Here is a 16,240-nt window from a genome sequence, read left to right as displayed (position 1 = left end):
TTTATCCAGGTTTCTAACAAGCTATTTTAGAAAGTTGGTTATTTAGCTGTTACTAATGTTAACTGGACAGACTTCACATTCTCCCTTGACAGCCTATTTCTAGTGTTTCATCATCTTTGCTGTGTCTAATCAAAGTTTCTCCTGTTTCAAATTAAGTCAATTTCCTCTTGTTTTACTCTTTAAAAAGATTTGGGACAAGCAAATAACACCCTGCGTCGTGATCAGTAATAGAGTCTGAGCTCAAAGAACTAAAGAATGGCAGCTACGTCCCAAGTGGACCTGAGAAGCTGTCTTTTTACTGATGCATCAAAATGCCCCACTCCTCAAATTTCTTCCAAATGAGGCCCAGCAAACCAGGAGTATAACTTTGGTCTGAGGTTAGTCTGGTTTGGTCTGATAAATTGAGTCCAAATCCAAATTAGTCACCACAGATTCAGAACATGGGCAATTTAACACATGGGGCACTTCTACGCTAGCAAAAGTAGCTTCCTATTTCTCTACACTGTCCTAATCAACACCTTTCAGTAAATTGACCTATTCTGTTAACTTCCCTGACATGAAGTCTTAAAATGCCAAATTCAGCCATTCTGCAGGACAACCTTAAAGTAAACTAGAAATAGAAATATGTCTGGCCAAAATATATATTCCAAATAACTTTCCAGAGTTAAAATCCAAACTGTGAACAGATTATCTTCCCATATCATTTTAAAAGTTGAACAGAAAATAACATAAATAATTAACTGTACTAAGGAAAGGAAATGTTGATCCAGATATTTAATCTATATATAAACTTCACAACTTGGTGTGAATTTTGGTTTAGTTTGAACAAAACATATTGAGTGACCATCATGTGGCAGATGCTCATATATATTTTCTCTAACTTCTTTAATCCTCAGAAGTGTCACTGTAAACTAAATCTTCAAAAAGTTAACTAAATTGCCTGAGATTATTCAGCAGGTGAGAGAACTAGAATCAGTTGTATTCTCAATGCAATACTCTATTGGATCAAGTTGCCACTTCATAGAGGCCAAAAGTTGAATCTAAGATCAGAATCCCTACTCAACTGAGAAGGGAAGAAAAATGTTTTGGGGAGAAGCTGCCCCTGGTGGTACAGTTTCCTATTACCAAGATAAAATTGAGCCAGGGCCTTGAATCCTACAAGGTGTGTAATAGCAGAAAGGTAAAAAAACATTCTTCTAGCAGAACATGGGATGTTTCCAGAGTCTGGTGCCCACCAATCAGCTGTATTGGACTACTTCTTCTCTTCTAAGAACCTCAGCTATGACTATGACTCAGTTGAGTAGCACAGCATAGGACTTCCAGATCACATGAATAATTCACATGTGAATATCTTTAAATATTCTCAGTTTAACAACTCTAGTATTTCTGAGTATCTTTTTAGACTTAAGTTTTACAAAGTATGAAATGAAACAATCTAAAATTACTTGGCACCACATCAAATACTTACTTTGTAAGTCCAGTGTAGAGAGGTATAGAGAGATTAGGTGAACTTTCAGATTACTTGTTCAAATTTGTTTTATACTAACTCACATGATCAGACAGCATCTTAGGGAACCATACAGAGGTAGCTGATATCACCAGTTTCATTTTGCTGATTCTTCTTGGAAGTCCTCTTATTCACAAGGCTTTTTATGAATGTAATAATCTAAAATAATTTTCTTTGTGATTTTACATTTTAACTCTGACCAGGATTTATAAGTTCTTGCAAGGAGGGTAGGATCAACAAAGTAAAATGAAGACTAAAAATATTCATTGGATTTAGAAAAATGAAGGTCAAGGTGACTTTCGTAAGCACCACTTCAACGCAGTAATGGAGGCAGAAGCAAGAATTGGTAGAAAGGAAAAAAGGGAATGTAGAAAGGAGGATGGGAAAGTGAAGAAATGAAGGAAGTAATATGTAGACATTTCTTTCAAAATGTTGATTCTAGAGAGAGAGAGCTAGGACAGAAGACACAGGGTGGGGATAACGCCTGATAACTCCTGTTTAAGATAAGAGGTTTCAGCCCAGAGCTTAGAAATAATTGGGAATGAAAATTTTATCTTATGACAAATAAATTCACATTTTACAATAAATATTTTTATAAGACTAAGCTGGCCTTTTGGAACTATCACTAGCCTGTATTCTAAACCAAACGTACCTAGTACATAAATCTAAACATATTTTTACCTTCCATCTACTTTTTCTCAAAAGAAGGTAATTTTAAAAGTATGATAAAAGCAATTCATAACAGACTGACATCTCTCTCTTTTCCTCATTGCTTAAGGTAAGATAATCAGATATAGAACTTTAAGAAGTTTCTTACTCTTATACTATATACTTTATATACAACAATGACATTAGTGATCTAGAAAATAGTACATGAGTCATGATATTGTTCATAAACCCTGTGATCAGTGGCTTATATGTATGAGACATCTTGGTGAAGCAAGGATTTAATACATAAAGCTTCCCCATTTTAATTTAGATATCAAAACTAAAATGTCAAGATTTAGTTTTAGTTTTAAGCCAATAAGGGTTTAAAGATTTAGTTTTAAACCAGTAATGATATATTTTGTCAAATCCAAAAAAACAGATGAAATCAAATAAGATGAATTTCTAAAATAAAATGCATGAAATGGACCAGAAAGTACCTGGTAGTGATCTGACTTTGTAATGAAATCACTAGCAGAAATGCCAACTTAGAGGATTTCAAGGAAGGTGTTAATTGATTCTTTAAACTGCTATTCTGATCCTTTAAAAACACTTAAGTAAAACTTTGAAAAACTACTGTATAGGCTATATTCAAGAAATTTTCTACAGGATGAGCCAAAATAAACAGTGTAAATCCAGTCCAAAGAAGGAAGTAGGTTGTGCATGTGCGTATGCCATAGATGAGAAAAAATATTCAAAGTAATCCAGCATCTAGCACATCCCAGGTACAAGGGTCAAGTCCAGGCAGAAGGGCAGCACAGTGTCTGAAGAAAAGTCTGCACAGTGAGCAAGTTTCTAATCCAGGGCTCAGATTATCCCTCTGATCGAATTCTTACAGTTACATATACTTTAAAAACTTCTAAAGTCATGAATAACATTAAAATTTTGGGGTGTTTCATCATTCCAAAGCAACTTATAAAACAAATCTACATCTACAACAAAAATTATCAAAGAATTGAAAAAATAGTTGATATAAGATTTATTTTAAAAAAATGTAATGGCCAAACTGCAAAGTTGACTGTGTTAAGTTTTGACAAAACTGTCATCAAACTCCCTGCTTCTCTGCAATACTTTTTCTGAAAAACAAGTGATTCTGAGATGGCATTTAGACCAGATCTAAACCTCTGAATATGTATAAAATCTCTTTAAGAAAGGAGCCTATACTTAAAAGTTGAAAGCCAAAGGTCTTAATAATGTTTAAACAGTGAATTTAGTGGGCAGAAGACCTAAACAGACATTTCTCCAAAGAAGACATACAGATAGTCAACAGGCCATAAAAAGATGCTCAACATCGCTAATTATTAGAGAAATGCAAATCAAAACTACAATGAGGTACCACCTCACACCAGTCAGAATGGCCATCATTAAAAAGTCGACAAGTAACAAATGCTGGAGATGGTGTTGAGAAAAGGGACCCTCCCACATTGTTGGTGGGAATGTAAGCTGGTGCAGCCACATGGGAAACAGTATGGAAGTTCCTCAAAAAATTAAAAATAGAGTTGCCGTATGATCAAGCCATCCCACTCCTGGGCATATATCTGGACAAAACTATAATTCAAAAAGATACATGCATCCCTATGTCCACAGCAGCACCATTCACAATAGCCAAGACATGGAAACAACCTAAGTGTCCATTGACAGATGAATGGATAAAGAAGATGTGGTACATATATACAATGGAATACTACTCAGCCATAAAAAATAATGTACTAATGTCCTTTGCAGCAACATGGGTGGACCCAGAGTTTATCATATTAAATGAGGTAAATCAGAATGAGAAACACAAATACCATATGATATCACTTTTTTGTTGAATCTAAAATATGACACAAATGAACTTATCTACAAAACAGAAACAGACTCACATACATAGAGAACAGACTTGTGGTTGCCAAGGGGGTTAGAGAGGGATGGAGTGGGAGTTTGGGGTTAGCAGATGCAAACTAGATGGATAAACAGCAAGGTCCTACTGTATAGCACAGGAACTATATTCAATATCCTGTGATAAACCATAATGAAAAAAATATTAAAACGAATGTATGTATATGTACAACTGAATCACTTTGCTTACAGCAGAAATTAATACAACATTGTAAATCAACTATACTTCAATTAAAAAGTGAATTTAGGGGCTTCCCTGGTGGTGCAGTGGTTGAGAGTCCGCCTGCCGATGCAGGGGACGCAGGTTCGTGCCCCGGTACGGGAGGATCCCACGTGCCACAGAGCGGCTGGGCCCGCGAGCCGTGGCCGCAGGGCCTGAGCGTCTGGAGCCTGTGCTCCACAACGGGAGAGGCCACAACAGTGAGAGGCCCGCGTACCACAAAAAAAAAAAAAAAAAAAAAAGTGAATTTAGTATCATTGCATCTTCTGAACTTTACCAAAATTCAAATTCAATGCGTACATTGAATGCAAAGTTCTAAACAGGTGTACAATGTCTCTTTCGCCCCACAAAATAAAGACTATTATACTTTGTGTAGGAAGAAAAATTACTTACCGCTATAATATCTAATGTATTATCGCAGACTTTTCGGATTTCATTATTTTTATCATGCATCAGATCTATGAGATATGCTGGAGCCTCTAAATAAAAAGTGGTTAAAGAAACAAACTGTGTTTGAGATTGCAGCTATTCAATCATGTTAGAGAATCCTGCATTTCTCTAAATTCAAATGTTAGTCTGAAATTTAACTTCAAATTTTATAATAAAATCATTACAACAAGATGACCAAAATATTTAATATTTCATTTATTTAAAAACATGGATAATAGGGATAAGAAAGGGGGGAAAAAACTAGATAAAAATGGGTAAGGAAAACAGAGCCAGTAAATCTCAGAACATCCAAGGCCATATTTTTGAAACCATGAAACTTATGAAAGTAACTAAAGAAGGAGCTCTACAGCTGCATAGTTGTAAAACTTTGATTGACCTTACCCTCCTAAAAGTTCAGAAAAATTAATTTTACACAAAAATTCACATACAAAAATTTTGCACAACAACAGAAAAGAATCATAGTCAAATCCCATATATGGGTATGGTTATTATAAGGAAGAGAAAACATAAGACATTTTCACATAAAAACTGAAAGCTACAACCCTAATATTTCAAAAAGAAATAAAAGAATTTAAGAAATCAACAGATATATATGAAAGAATATGAATCAGAATTAGAAAATTCAGAGAAATAATTCCAGAAATAACTAAAAATAAACATAAAAATAATTTCAAATATATAAAAACTAAGTTTATAGTAATGCAAGAGTAAATAAAAGCAACAGATAAAACTCTAAGTTAAACAGAAGGTAAAAAAGAAGAAAATTTGTAAAATTTTAAAAAATGAAAAGAAATTTAAAAGATTAGAAAATGACAGATACTAAAGATAGGTAAAGAAGATCCAACATAATATTGATAGAAATTCTAAAGAAGACAACCAAAGCAACAGAACAAATACTATAAACTACAACTCAAGAAAATTTGCCTAAAATTAAAAAAAAAAAGAAGAAACTATATACTGAAAGACTATATTTGCATACTTGGAAAAATCAAGCAAGGATGATGAACACCAAGTCAAATTCTAATAAAACTACTTGGCTTTAAAAAAACCCAGAAACATACTTTGGTCTTCCTGGCAAAAAGATCGAGTCACTTATAAGGGAAAAAAAAGTAAAGTGTCATCAGACTTTATGACAGATAATTAGTAGACTACAGACTTCTCATTGGCAGCAATTCAAGGTGGAAAAATACCTTCAAATTGCTGAGGAAAGCAACTGGAAATCTAGAATTCCATATTCTGCTAAATTATTATTAAAGAGGACAAACAAGTTATTTTCAGATACAGATATATTTATTATTCATAGATGTTCACTAAGCAGTATAAGAGAATGTAATCAATTATGAAAGAAAATCAATGCAGAAAAATAGAGGAACTGAATTCAAGTAAAAACAGTAAATGAGGAAACATACTATACTATTTAACATACTATAAATCCTAAATAAGCACTGGTTTTTAAAAAGGGATAATCAAAATAATAATTTTAAAATGTTATAAAAATTTTACGTTATAAAAATGAGGTGAAATTACAATACTAGAGAGCAAGAAATAACATGAACGATGGAAGTGGAGACATTAGACTTACAAGTAGAAGAACAGATATATTCGTTTAGAACTTGGTGAGAATGCACGTTGAACTTTAAGACTAACACAAAAGAAAAGAAATGGAATGTGTAAATAACAAGTAGGGGAAAAGGGAAGAATAAAGAAAACTCAAATTAATAAAGAATCCTCAATGGATCTGAAAGAGGCAGTGAAGAAAGAGAAAGCTATAATCTTCAATACTTAAAGTTGTTCTTGGTTAAAACTATTTGAAACAAAGGTCACAAGTTTCTAACAAGAAACTCTTAGCACATGTGTTAAAGCAAATGACATTTTTTGAGGCAATGATTATAATGCCAAAAAATTTTATCAAGTTTCATAGCAAGTGGCAAAGACAGAGGTTAACCCAGATCTTCTATTCATCAGTGCTACTTACTATTTTTTGGGGGGAATAAAAGGGATATATTTAAAATCTAGAAAAATATACAGAAAAATATATCTGTGTACACTCAAATTCATTTTTAGAAAAATCTGTAAAGAATTTGGTGTTTATTGCCTCTTTTCTCTACTGTAATGTAAGTTCCATTAGGGTAGGGACTTGGTCTATTTTTTTCACTATGGTATCCCCAGCTCTGAGAATATACCAGGTGCTCAATAAACTTTTATTTAATAAATAAATAAATAAATAAGACCTATTCTACATAGTACCCATGGATTTTGTGAGGATAAGATGAAAATAAAATTCTTAGAAAACTCTTTGGAATTTTCAAGGGGAATCTAAAAGGATCTAGTCTAATTTGGGTTGTTTTGTTTTTCATGCTGAGACTGTTGGGATTATATGAAAATTAATTATTATTATAGCACTGGTTCTCAATTCCTATGAGTTGTGCTGAGAGCCATTTTTAATACTTCAAACATCTTAATATAAATCATGTATCTACCTAAAATAAGTCTACACCAACCATTTCAAAATGTCAGGTTTCTTTCATTCCATTAAAAATTTTATCAAATAATGTAGATCAGATTTTCTAACTTAAAAAATTGGAAAAAGCAATGATTTCCTGACTCATAAATTTTATTTAAAATATTTAAGGGCTTCCCTGGTGGCGCAGTGGTTGAGAGTCCGCCTGCCAATGCAGGGGACACGGGTTCGTGCCCCGGTCCGGGAGGATCCCACATGCCGCGGAGCGGCTGGGCCCGTGGGCTATGGCCGCTGAGCTTGTGCGTCCAGAGCCTGTGCTCCACAACGGGAGAGGCCACAGCGGTGAGAGGCCTGCGTACCGCCAAAAAAAAAAAAAAAAAAAAAACGATAAGATGAAAATAAAATGCTTAGGAAACTCTTAGGAATTCTCAGGGGGAATCTAAAAAGATCTAGTCTAATTTGGGTTGTTTTATTTTTCATGCTGAAACTGTTGGGATTATATGAAAATTCATTATTATTATAGCACTGGTTCTCAATTCCTATGAGTTGTGCTGAGAGCCATTTTTAATATTTCAAACATCTTAATATAAATCATATATTTACCTAAAATAAGTCTACACCAACCATTTCAAAATGTCATGTTTCTTTCATTCCATTAAAAATTTTATCAAATAATGTTGATCAGATTTTCTAACTTAAAAAATTGGAATAAGCAATGATTTCCTGACTAATAAATTTTATTTGAAATATTTAAGGGCTTCCCTGGTGGCACAGTGGTTAAGAATCTGCTTGCCGATACAGGGGGACATGGGTTCGAGCCCTGGACCGGGAAGATCCCACATGCTGTGGAGCAACTAAGCCTGTGCGTCACAACTACTGAGCCTGTGAGCCACAACTGCTGAGCCCACGTGCCACAACTACCGAAGCCCACGTGCCTAGAGCCCGTGCTCTGCAACGAGAGGCCACCGCAATGAGAAGCCCACGCACTGCAATGAAGAGTAGCCCTCGCTTGCCGCAACTAGAGAAAGTGGCATGCAGCAATAAAGACCCAACGCAGCCAAAAATAAATAATAAAATAAATAAATAAACTTAAAAAATATTTAAGTATATTGATTTCATAGAGAAAAATCACAGTAAAATGCTTAAAATTATGGTGAAATATTTAAATAATAATTTTAAACTATGTTACAAAATACGAGGCATACTCAAATATCATTGACATCAACAAAAATCCTGTGCTTTGAAAACCAAAATATTGGGCTGAAGCCCTTCAGCAATCTTTATCCAATCTTAAGACATGGACTAAAGCATCAGATCTAATATTCCTTGATGCTTTTGTAAAAATTTTAATTCAGCAGATCTTTTATCTCCCACTCCCACCATTATCAACATGTTATATCCTTCAGAATAACTATTTAAAAAAGTATTGACTTTAGATTCAATGGCTTAACAAAAATCGCACTTGGGAGAAAATGAAAAGAAAGTTACACTGAGAAGAAAAAATCAAATACAAGTAGCCTTAATAGTGTGAGCTTTGGTAATAAGGTACTGAGAGTACATTTAAAACAGACAGACCAGAGCAGAGGTAACACTTATTCACTGTGTGTCAGGCACTTGGTATGTACTTTAAACGCTTCATTCTTCTTTAGTCCTAAGGAAGAAACACTATGAGATGACACATAAACAAGGGGCTGTCTTCCAAAGAAGTTACCTAGAAAAAGCTATACTTTCACTTTGATGTTTTCTAATATGTGTTTCTTACAGTAACTTCTGGAGTTATATAAATCTTCTCTACATAAAATATTCTTTTAGAGATTCTCAACCCAGAAAAGCATATTAAAGGCTCCAAGAAGACCCTGCAGCAAGAATATCGTTTAACTTTAACTCAGTGTTTCCCAAACTCATTTATCACAGAACTTTTTTCATTAAGCAACTATTAATTCTAAAGGAACACATTCCATGGAACACAGGTGAAAAGTTACTCCAACGATGTTAACATTGCTCAAAAGTGTATTTCAAATTTATCTTTCTGGGAGAGTTAGTTTATAAGTCACATTTTAAAAATATTTATTACTTTATGATAAAAAGAGTTCTCTCTAGTGAAGCTGTTACAGCAAAATAGTATTTGCATTTTGACAGCCCTTAGCAAAATGAACATTTCTCAATTAAACTTGCTTTAATCAGACTTGACTCTTGGCAACCTTCTATGGTTCCAGAAATTCAACTTGTCCTCAAAAGCAAGGCAATGTTAATACTTAAAGCATGTGTTATTGGCTCTGAACACCAGAGGAGCCTCAAAATGTTTTGAGCAATAGCCCAGTGTATAAAAAAGTATCCCAATTAAATTTTAAAAGAGAATTAACCATTTAGATACATGAATTCATTGACTAAACAAGTTCTAACCACATGGCAGGTACTATGTTAAGTTTTGGGTATGGATAAAAGGAAGACAAAGCCAGTCCTTGCGCTAGAGGAGCTCAAAATCTTTTGGTAGAGACAGGCATATAAATACATAACTTAAAGTACTTTATTAGAGATGAAAAATAAAGAAATTACTCCTAATGGTAAGAAGGTAGGCACAGGATTAGAAAGGCTTAACTGAGAAGATGGCTTATAAACGTATCTTTGATGAGTTGGAGACTGTCAGGTTAAAAAAAAAAAAAAAAAAAAAAGGAGAAAAATGCATCTGAGTTTGACAAGGCATACAAAGAGGGAATAAGTTATGACAGCGAGGGTAATGTCTGATAAATGATGAGAAATTTGGTATGCTAAGAGAAACTGTATATTATAAGGTTAAAGGGCAACTTTGGAAAAATAGGTTAAGGTCAGGTTATGAAGAGCTATATGCAAAAAACAATTTAGATTTTTCATATGGGTAATGAACGATTTTATGCAGTATTTGAAAGCAGTTTTTTTTTTGTACACAAATAAGCAGACCACCACAGTTAAAAAAAAAAACAAAAACACAAAGATTCAGCTTAGATACCACATCCACTGCTAGCCTTTCATGACATTCCCAGACTTGGTTTATATATATCCTCTCCTGTGCCTGATGTACATACTTTATGACATTGATTACACTGGATTTTAATTGTACATTGATTTACTTGTTTAGTCTTCCAATTAGACTATAAACTCCTGAATTCAGTACAAGGACTGAGACTTTTATATGTCCAGCACTTAAAACAGTATCTGTTAGATGGTCAGAACTTGATAAATGTTTGCAGAACAAATGAATGATTAATTATGTATAGTAAAAAAGACAGCAGACACAACATTTTCAACTAAGGGACTGGGTGGATGACACTTATTATTGACCATGAATACAGAAGGTAGACTTTTTGAGAGGTAGATGTTAGCAATATCAAATACCCTTTTGGATGCAATAGTGATAAAATACCAATTTCTGAGTATCTCTCTGTGTTGGGAACTATTACAGATGATTTAAATCCACTAGTACTGACAGCTATCCTATAGGAGGTCTTTTTATTTTAATAATAGGAGGCCTTTTTACTTTAATAATATTATGGCCATTTTATAGATGCAAGATTGTATGCTCAAGGAGATTAAGTAACTTATCCAATGTCCTGTAGCTAGTAAGTGCATTTAAAATTAGGGCTATTTAATTATATTATATTATTTAATTATAATGCTTTATAGGCCATACTATGCCCCCTTAGGTAGGTGGAAGACATCCAGGTGGCAGTTAGCAACAAATGCCTGGGACTCAAGAAAGAGGTTTTGAAGATATCAAATACTTATTAGCATATAAGTAGCATAGGAGCTGAAGTCATGGGAACAGTAGATGTGTTTTCCCATGTATAGTGAATAAGGTAAGATTAAAAGAGGACTAAGGATAGTCCTAGGAACCTGTGTAAGTTATGTTAGTAGAGAAGGAAGTTATGAGATACTTGTTAGGTTATTTAGGAAACCTGACAAGTTAATAAAATTGTTCTCCAATGTATCTTACCTATATACTGATTTGGGGTAAATAGGTTCTATGAAGAATAGCTTGCCTCTAAATTTATTTCAAAACTTGATATTTTCTACAATATTTGAACACTTGCAAGAAAAAATACGTAAAAATGCATCTTTTCTTAATATGTGAAGTGTCATTATCTATGGTAAACATTGAAGGATACGTGTTTCCTTGATTATGACATCTCTTGTGGCTTGGTGGAAAACCATTTGGTAGAAGACATAAATTATCTGACACACAAATTCATCATCTTCTTGTTGAGCTGAAAAGAAACAGAAAACTTCAAATAAAAGAATACTGTATTATATACAAAATTGAAAAACATTGAGGGGAAAAATGAAGAATGAGAAAAACTAACAGTGACAAGGAGACAGGTAAAGGACAATTAGTTTAAATTATTTATAATATATGGGTGGCATGTATCATTTACGTCTTAGGTGTTTTTTCTAAATTACATGATGGTGATCAGTCAAAAAATTTCATATAATATATTTTCAGAAGTTTTAGTAAATTTGGTTGTGGTCAAACTAAATAGGTTAATTTACTTTGAAATACAAAAATAAAAAATAAGAGTTTAAAGACAGAAATTATATCATCTCTGAGTCCAAACCACACTACTTGAGACTGTTCATCTCAAAAGGTTGTACCGAGGAAGAAATGAGAAACAAGACATGTTTAAGAGAATAGTAATGGTGCTTTTCTGTAATTTTCGCTATTTTTTGCCACCAAGTATAAACAAATTGATTAAATTAACTTCTAAGTCCCCAGTGTGACATGGCAACACTTACCACCACTTGTGGGGACTTCTTTTTTATTTTGGTGCCTCATAAAAATTTTTTTCAAATAATTCTAATTTGTAACATAAACCTGGTTTTATTTTGTCTCTATAATGTTGACCTCACATGAGAAAAATGGTTCTTAAAAAATCACATCTTCTAAGTTTTTGGTAGAAATTAGACTGTTATAAACAGGTTTTTTCTTTGTTGAATAATGTTAACAAAATTAAACTTTACTTATTGGTATGAAGTAATAAAGTAATTTTAGTTCCAATCAATTATACTAGTAAAAAGGAATGTTACATAATCATACAAACTAATTAAGAAATGTTTATTATCATGAAAAGAAGACTTTAACAGAATAGCGGATGACCACTGATTAATACATGTAATGGCAAAAGCAAATACTTATAGAAATCCAATTTTTAGATACTGGTTATGAAATTTGATTTACTAATAGTCTGCTAACAACTCTTGGCAACAGATCAGTGCTATCTGTTAGACAAAGATTTACAGGTCAACAGAGCATCCAACTAGCTGTGTGGAATAAATTGTGGTCCCCTCAAAGTCCAACTGTTCCAAATAATTTTCCTCACTAACTTGCCAAAGTACCAGTCTCTTAGACTACTTGGGTTAAAATTTTATTAATTTCTCTCTTGGTATATAGTGTTCCCTCACTTAACCCCAAGGGTTTTAATCTTGAAAATACATATATTTCATAAAAACAGTAGTATGCAGCCTCTGCCTTTGATAACCACATGTCAGAGAACATCAAAATATAGTAAAACACTGAGCTGGCTCTGTTATTATCTCTCAGTCATAATCAAAATGGGACAGCAATTCAAGGACCCAGATCATTTTGTTTCAACTTTCTCCAGCTCACCACAAAATCCTCATTCTCATTCTGCCAACTACATTATCTTTACTTTCACCTCCCAAATACCTGGTCTTTTAATTATTTCTAATCTGAAAACTCCTGGCTGTGTGAAGGGTGCACCAAAACAAATACATATACACTATTTGTACACAAACTTCAAATGTGGAGGCACTATCTCTAGATGACCATTAAAATGCATTATGTTAAAGAATTTACAAATCAAACTTCTAAAGATTTAGAAGAGAAAAATGGGCAAAAGACTTAAATAGGCAATTCACTTTATTAGCCATATCCAATAACGAATAAATACAAATAAGTACTCAATTTCATTAATTATTAGGGAGATGAAATTAAAACCACAATGAGATACCACTATGAAGGCTATAATTAAAGAGGCTGTATGCCAAAATACATTGGTGATGTAGAATAACTGGAACTTCTGTACATTGCTGGTGGGACTGAGAATTGGCACAACTACTTTGGAAAACAAAGTAGTTGGCATTATTTCTAAAGCCATATATATGTGTACTCTGTTCTGCTCCTAAGTATGTGTCTAACAGAAATGAGTAAATATGTTCACAAATTGAAATGCTTAAGAATGCTCATAGGAGCATTACTTATAATAATAGCACATCAATTACAGGAAAAAACTGTAAAAAACACAAATACATGGAGGCTAAACAGTGCACTACTAAATAACCAAGAGATCACTGAAGAAATCAAAGAAGAAATAAAAAAATACATAGAAACTGTGACAACGAAAATACGATGACCCAAAACCTATGGGATGTAGCAAAAGCAGTTCTAAGATGGAAGTTTATAGCAATTTAATCTCACCTCAAGAAACAAGGAAAATCTCAAATAAACAATCTAACCTTACACCTAAAGCAACTAGAGAAAGAAGAACAAAGAAAACCCAAAGTCAGTAGAAAGAAAGAAATCATAAAGATCAGAGAAGAAATAAATGAAATAGAAATGAAGAAAACAGCAAAGATCAATAAAACTATAAGTTGGTTCTTTGAGAAGATAAACAAAATTGATAAACCTTTAGCCAGACTCACCAAGAAAAAAAGAGAGAGGATGCAAATCAGTAAAATTAGAAATGAAAAAGGAGAAATCACAACTGACACAACAGAAATACAAAGGATTATATGAGACTATTACAAACAACTCTATGCTAATAAAATGGACAACCACAAAGAAATGGACAAATTCTTGGAAAGGTACAATTTTCCAGGACTGAACCAGGAAGAATTAGAAAATATAACCAGACCTATCACAAGTAATGAAATTGAAACTATAATTAAAAACTTCCAACAAACAAAAGTCCAGGACGAGATGGCTTCACAGGCGAATTCTATCAAACACCTAGAGAAGAGCTAACACCAATCCTTCTCAAACTCTTCCAAAAAATTGCAGGGGGAGGAACACTCCCAAATTCATTCAACGAAGCCACCACCACCCCGATACCAAAACCAGACAAAGATATCACACAAAAAAAGAAAATTACAGACTAATGTCACTGATGAACATAGATGTAAAAATCCTCAACAAAATACTAGCAAACAGAACCCAAAAACACATTAAAAGTTTCATACACCATGATCAAGTGGGATTTATCCCAGGGCTGCAAGGATTCTTCAATATACGCAAATCAATCAATGTGATACAGCATATTAACAAATTGAAGGAGAAAAACCATATGATCATCTCAATAGATGCAAAAAAAGCTTCTGACAAAATTCAACACCCATTTATGATAAAAAACTCTCCAGAAAATGGGCACAGAAGGAACCTACCTCAACAAAATAAAGGACATATATGACAAACCCACAGCAAACATCATACTCAATGGTGAAAAACTAAAAGTATTTCCACTAAGATCAGGAACAAGACAAGGATGTCGACTCTTGCCACTCGTATTCAACATAGTTTTGGAAGTCGTAGCCACGGTAATCAGAGAAGAAAAAGAAATAAAAGGAACACAAATTGGAAAAGAAGAAGTAAAACTGTCACTGTTTGCCGATGACATGATACTATACATAGAAAATCCTCACAATGCCACCAGAAAACTGCTAGAACTAATCAATGAATTTGGTAAAGTTGCAGGATAAAAAAATTAATGTACAGAAATCTCTGGCATTCCTATACACTAACAATGAAAAATCAAGGAATGAGAAATCAAGGAAACAATCCCATTTACCATCACAACAAAAAGAATAAAATGCCTAGGAATAAACCTACTTAAGGAGGCAAAAGACTTGTACTTAGAAAACTATAAAACACTGATGAAAGAAATCAAACATGACAGATGGAGAAATATACCATGTTCTTGGATGGGAAGAATCAATATTGTGAAAATGACTATACTACCAAAAGCAATCTACAGATTCAAGGCAATCCCTATCAAATTACCAATGGCATTCTTCACAGAATTAGAACAAAAAATTTTACAATTTGTATGGAAACACAAAAGACCCCAAATAGCCAAAGCAATCTTGAGAAAGAAAAATGGAGCTGAAGGAATCAGGCTACCTGACTTCAAATTATACTACAAAGCCATAGTAATCAAGACAGTATGATACTGCCACAAAAACAGAAATATAGATCAATGGTACAGGTTAGAGAGCCCAGGGATAAACCTATGCACATATGGTCACCTAATCTATGACAAAGGAGGCAAGAACATAAAATGGAGGAAAGACAGCTTCTTCAATAAGTGGTGCTGGGAAAACTGGACAACTACATGCAAAAGAATGAATTTACAACACTACCTAACACCACACACAAAAATAAACTCCAAATGGATTAAAGACCTAAATGTAAGACCAGACACTATACAACTCTTAGAGGAAAACATAGGAAAAACATGCTTTGACATAAACCACAGCAAGATTGTTTTTGACTCACTTCTTAGAGTAATGAAAATAAAAACAAAAATAAATATATGGGACCTAATTAACCTTACAAGCTTTTGCACAGCAAAGGAAACCACAAACAAGATGAAAAGACAACCCTCAGAATGGGAGAAAATAGTTGCAGATGAAGCAATGGCAAAGGATTAATCTCCAAAATATAGAAACAGCTCATGGAGCTCAATATCAAAAAAACAAACAACCCAATTAAAAAATGGGTGGAAGACCTAAACAGACATTTCCCCAAAGAAGCCATACAGAAGGCCAAGAGGCACATGAAAAGATGCTCAACGTCACTAATTATTAGAAGAATGCAAGTCAAAACTACAATGAGGTATCACCTCACACCAGTCAGAATGTCCATCATCCAAAAATCTACAAACAATAAATTCTGGAGAGGGTGTGGAGAAAAGGGAACCGTTTTGCACTGTTGGTGGGAATGTAAATTGATACAGCCACTATGGAGAAC

General features: G+C 33.6%; 1 protein-coding gene across 2 annotated transcripts in view; it reads right to left on the bottom strand.

The window, feature by feature from the left end:
- The window catches only part of KIFAP3 (kinesin associated protein 3), a 166,096-nt gene that overhangs the window by 45,005 nt on the left and 104,851 nt on the right, over positions 1 to 16,240 (bottom strand). For both annotated transcript variants that reach the window (XM_060091281.1, XM_060091280.1), the window contains exons 16-17: positions 11,367 to 11,465; positions 4,707 to 4,792 (exon numbers count right to left, since the gene is read on the bottom strand). In XM_060091281.1, the coding sequence (XP_059947264.1) occupies positions 4,707 to 4,792; positions 11,367 to 11,465 (185 nt within the window). The remainder of the gene's footprint in view (positions 1 to 4,706; positions 4,793 to 11,366; positions 11,466 to 16,240) is intronic.

Source organism: Mesoplodon densirostris, chromosome 2 (genome assembly GCF_025265405.1).
Source record: "Mesoplodon densirostris isolate mMesDen1 chromosome 2, mMesDen1 primary haplotype, whole genome shotgun sequence".
Lineage (NCBI taxonomy): Eukaryota > Metazoa > Chordata > Mammalia > Artiodactyla > Ziphiidae > Mesoplodon > Mesoplodon densirostris.
Note: the sequence above shows the minus strand (reverse complement) of the source record. Positions and strands in the feature narration are given on the sequence as shown.